At 36.8% G+C, this 5485-nt stretch overlaps 1 protein-coding gene across 1 annotated transcript; it reads left to right on the top strand.

The window, feature by feature from the left end:
• The first annotated feature begins 2895 nt into the window (after positions 1 to 2895).
• LOC101302089 (protein EARLY RESPONSIVE TO DEHYDRATION 15-like) lies at positions 2896 to 4354 on the top strand. Its single transcript, XM_004303577.1, has 2 exons — positions 2896 to 3897; positions 4013 to 4354. Exons 1-2 carry the CDS (start codon positions 3585 to 3587, stop codon positions 4162 to 4164), a joined length of 465 nt encoding a protein of 154 aa, XP_004303625.1. The 5' UTR covers positions 2896 to 3584; the 3' UTR covers positions 4165 to 4354.
• The last annotated feature ends 1131 nt before the right edge of the window (positions 4355 to 5485 follow it).

Below are 5485 nucleotides of genomic sequence, written 5' to 3'. Positions count from 1 at the left end.
CATGGGGTACAGGACACTTCAACTTACATCCTGATGAACTTCTTTAAAGAATGGGTAGTGAGCCCGTAGAAGTATAAGCAGTATAAGCAGTAGATAATAGTGTAAACGTGACCAGTGTGTTAACACGTCAACCAACACCATAAAGCATAAAAAGGTGTCTGTAAGTTGGTTGTATCTATCTACATAGTTTGATGTAAGAATAGAATGTTCACTTTTGTGTTATTTAGCGTAGGAGGGTCTCACTCCTTATTTAGCTAAAGAATAGGTTTTCAAAAAGAGCAATGAGCATTGCAGGGGGCCAATGCGACATCGAGGAAAGGCCGGTGCACCTTAATTGCTTGAGGAATTGACCGGACGACCTCCAGGAAGTTGGAGTCGTGTTCGGGTGACGTCAATGTCCCCCGGGTCACCACCATGCTTCATGGTGATGCTAGATCTCGAATGTCTTCGTTTTGAGCGGAAGAATGGATGTCCATGAGAATTTCTCAAAATTTGGACCATTATATCTCTTTCAGGTTGACCAATTTGGTCAAACCAAAGTCTATATGAGTCGGTGTCCCAAATATCATGTTTGGCGACAACATGAGATTCGATATTCGAATCGTAATGACATACAGTTCACTAGATTGACTCATGAATTTCTCCAAGATGCGCTTCAGTTCGCATTTATCAGGAGGTATACACAAAAGAATTATTGTTCATTCTCACAATGTGTTTTCAAATGAAAACCATTAGCATGAATGTCTTTAAAGCTCAACATGGTTCCTTAGAATGTTGTGGATAGTTCCACTATCTGCGAAGCACTCAATGTCTCTATGAGACATAACTACAAGGAGTAGATAGGCGAGTAAATAGTTCTACTTGAACCATTTAGAAGGATTGAAAGAAGCTACGAAAAGCTGCAATCCCGAGAGTGCATAAAAATTTCCGCGCAGAATGACCTTTGCGCACTAAAACAGCCATAACTTCTTCGTTAAAATAGATATAGACGAACCGTGAAAAGTTCTGAAAACTAGACTCATAGAGCTTTCCAATGATATAAAGCTCACTGTTTGGTTCGTCCGGAGCTGTTCACAAAGCTCAAACGAAGTTGACTGTCCAGAAGAGACAGATTGCTGTTTTTCGCAGATTTGGCATGTGTGAAGCTGTGAAGCTTGCAGGTGGCGTGTAGGCTTTTGCCTTAGCCAAAAGTGACGTGTGTATGATCAAAACCAAGTCCTTTCGATCGTTCTAAGGTCGTAAACTCCATGACTAGTTAGCAAAAGCTCCCTGACATGAACAAAGTGCATAATAACGTGATAAAGGATAAAGTGTAGAGACAAAGAGATAGCAAGAGAATCATCATCTTATTCATTGATAGGAGCCCTTTATATAGGGAATTACACAATACCAATATGGTAAGGATATAAATACATAGATCTAGTCTAACTACATATCCTATTGGCATAAGACCAAGGCACACATAGAGAATATCCTAGAACACGTTTATCTATTTATAATTTTATGTTGTGTATTTTAACTATTTTTACCTCGCTAAATATCTATTTGTAGATTTGCCCCACTACATACCTATTTGTATTTTCATAAAGGCATATTAACATGTGCTGGAGGCTAGTGAGTAATTATCTTGACATTAATCATAAAAAATGGGTAATGGGATAATGATAGGAGGGTACACCAAGACCTCGTTTGGTTCACGGATTGAAACGGTTGCGAAGGAAAAGTGGTTCTTTTCCTTTGTTTGACACACCTAAAGAAATGAAAAACTTTACAGCAAGACCCCGTTTGTATGGTAGGAAATCATGGTATAAAAATGTAATTAGTTTCATTTTTCATTCTAATGTGTTGCTTGGTTGTAAATAAAGATTGGAAAGGAAAAAAAAAGATATGACTGAAAATTGACTCCCTCATAAAGCCTGAATTGAATTACCTAGTGAGAGGTGATATTTTATTTATATTCCCACTGTCAAAGGTAAATTACAAAAATTAGCCATCTAAAAAGTTTATATTCCGTTAAATAGATCACATATGCAATTAATAAAAGGGTGTTATTGGAAATTAAAGCTTTCAATTTTATTATTATGACTTATTAAATATTGTGAAATAGGAAAATTAATTACTAATTTAATTACAATATCAGCCAAATATCTACATAGAAATACCAAAACATTTTCCATTCCATATTGGTACATAAAGGAAAATAAATCATTTTCCTATCTTAACATTTCTGCTAACCAAACGGATGGGGAAATTGGATCCTCCTTACCATGAGATTCAATTTTTTTCATATTTTCCCAACAGTAATTGCATCTTTTAAATATTATTTTAATAAATGTTATTATCAAATTATCCACAAAACTTTTGAATCTTAAATATTTTATATTTTAATACAAAAGATATAATTGGTAACTTAATGTTACTTGTTTTCCTAATTATTTTCCCGACGTTCCTAAACACCTTGTAGGGAAACTAGTGAGAAATTTACTTTCCCATGTACATAGGAAAGACCAAGGAATCAATTTCTTGTCCATCAAACTAAACGAGACCAAGACTCTTACCAACTGGACCACATACGGTGGTTGTATTGTATATCTTGTAATTTTATATTTTAAACCCAAAAAAATTAACCGATCCAACGAAATAGAGAGGGTTTGAGTCGTCAAAGTCAATAAACAGCAGCTTCATAGGTATTACCGCGTGACAGAAAATGAGGAGCTGCATCCGTACTGTGGGTTTGAGCTGGATCGGTTTCCACGAACCTAACTCCTCACCAACCGAGCCTCCCATTTTATATTCCTATATAAACCCCCTCCCTCCCTCTCTCTCACACGTATTCCTCGCTCTCTGGTCAAAATCACATCCTTCTGTCACATATTTTCAAGGTATTCCCATTTCTTTTGATTTTGATTCATATTTCTGTGATCCGTATTTCATTTTCTTTTAAGATCTTTGTAATTGACGGATCCAGGAAGATTGCGAAATTGCTTTGACTCTTCAATTTGTCTGCTGAGAAATCTTCAACTATAGATATGAGTTTTCAATTATTAATCGAAATTGATGACGATAAGCCTTACTTTCTAGATCTAGAAGGATTTGATCCCACTCTAGATCTGGTTCTGTTTCGAAATGAAAATGATAATTTTTGGAGTCGGGGTTCTGTATGATCTTATCTTTTGACCTCATGATGATGTGTTTCTGTTCTACTGATATCAAATTTTTGTGTAATGATTTACGATCTATTTTAATTGAACTAGACTTTGCTTTTCGCAGTTTGAGTTTTGGTAATATAATGTTAAAAGCTCATTGTATCATGAGGATGTTTGATTTTCTGGGCCTTTGGAAACCGTAGTCTATGATTGTTGATGCTTGAGGTGCATGATCCATTTGTTTAAGAACGAATGTTGGGGAATGCGATTAAGAGTTGCCCAAATTTTGCCTTTGAAATCATTATTGACTTAGAACTTGATTGTGCTGACTTATTGTTTCATCAGTTGACTTTAACTGGAAATGAAAAAAACGTAGAGAAGACTTGGATCTCATTTGCTGTGTTTTTCCATTGCAGTTGACTTGTGTCGTTGCCAAAGATGGCCCTGGTTTCTGGAAGATCAACTTTGAATCCAAATGCTCCTCTCTTTATCCCCGCTGCTCTCCGCCAAGTGGAGGATTTCTCCCCTGAATGGTGGCAACTGGTCACCACCTCCACATGGTACCATGACTATTGGCTTAGTCAGAACCAGGATGAGGATGGCTTCTATGATAATGCTCATGATAACTATGACAATGTGGCTGATTTACTGCCTGAGACCTTTGATCTCGATGCTGGGGAGGACTTCTCTAATTTTGAAGCTGCTCAGTTTGAAGAGTTCCTCCAGTCGACTCAAACTGAAAATAAAAATGGTATGTGAATGAATACCCCCAAATCATTGTAGCTCGTTGAACATTGTGTTGATATTTCTTATTCAAATAAACTATTTTAGATTGGTGGACTCATACAGTTTGTATTGAACAGCAGGGTTAGATACAAGTGCCACGGTTCTGAAGAATTTGAAAGCATCAGAAGGAAGACGTCCCAAGCTGCTGGTGGAGCCAAGGAAGTATGCAGAGAAGCCAGCCAAGTTTGTGAGTCCAAAATGCAGTCCCCGCTTCATCCAACAGCCTCGTTGAATTAGCTTACTCCTGTTTAGTTTAGCCAGCGGCAATAGTTTCTTTCACTCCCTGTAATTCCTGTCTAGAGCAAGGTTGAAACTCTTTGCTTCCACCCTTGTTCATTCCGCGCTTATCCTGTTCAGTTAACTAAAAATACCCTTCGAGTAAGAAACTTGTAAACAAAAAAAAAAAAGTTGTAAAATTTTAACGGAAGAGAAAATGAAAATGTTTCTAGTTCATCAGGTGCGTATGATCTATTAACTGTTTGTTGCCAAAAATGTCACAGGAGATGTTTGATATGCAAATTACAAAGTTCTTAATGTCAATGTAGAGACTTCCTTAACGTTTGTATTTGACAACAAAAGGGAACGCACAACTTCAGAGGATCCTAGTCATCGTACTTTACAGAAACTTCTTTTTTCTTTCAAGTGATAAAGTACCAAGGGGATTGCTGCAACTGGATTCACTGCTTAAAATATGGAATTCAGGTACCACCGGTAGGATAACTCAATGCATCTGTGGACTCCAAACAAGTCATCTTGAGATGATATAAGGTTAACTAATGCTCAAAATATGTAAGATGTTTACAAACTGAATGCACCTGAGGAGGATCTATCACCTTTCAGTATTGATGCATATAGCTCGGGAGATTGAAGGAGATGATGTTTCAGTACTAATCCTGAGAAGTAGAATTTTGATGATTTGTTACTTTTGCAGGCTGTGAGAAGGTGCGCATGCAGTTGATATTAGAAGACATTTTTCGCTCAAGAATAGCGATATGTTTCAGTACCAGTCAATTTTTTATTTTATTTTCGATGTGCTACCAGTCAATTAATTGTGTCTCACAGACACAGTCCAGTACTACTGCAAATTCTATATCTAAGATATAATCAAGGTCAAGTAGATAGAGCTTGCATTCTTGAACTGGATGTTTTTCTGTCGAAATATAATGCATGGTCATGAAGATGGGATCGATGATGACGCAAAGAGAACTCAAGAAAGATCGACTTGTATTTGCACTTTGTAGCTCCGACGAACTTCAACCCTTTAGCCAAGTTGATCATCAACTGTTAGCGAATAGTCGACTGCATTTACAAGCAAGTAAGCAACCCCTTGTATTAATAGGAATCCATTTTCAAGTCGGAACAAGTTTCATTTTAATCGTTGTTCAGAGAGCCAAGAACAAATAGCAAAAGCAAAGAGAGGGGATGCTTTGTTATTTCAGATGGAACAAAAAATATTTTACCTACAGCCTATTGGAGGAAAATCCTCATCAAATAGTTGTTAGATTATATGTAGGAATTAAAGTAAAAAAAAAATAGTCTTTGTTATGACATTC

This window comes from Fragaria vesca, linkage group LG6, assembly GCF_000184155.1.
Source record: "Fragaria vesca subsp. vesca linkage group LG6, FraVesHawaii_1.0, whole genome shotgun sequence".
Taxonomy (NCBI): domain Eukaryota; kingdom Viridiplantae; phylum Streptophyta; class Magnoliopsida; order Rosales; family Rosaceae; genus Fragaria; species Fragaria vesca.
The sequence above is the reverse complement of the archived record's forward strand: the minus strand, read 5'-3'. Positions and strand labels throughout refer to the sequence as shown.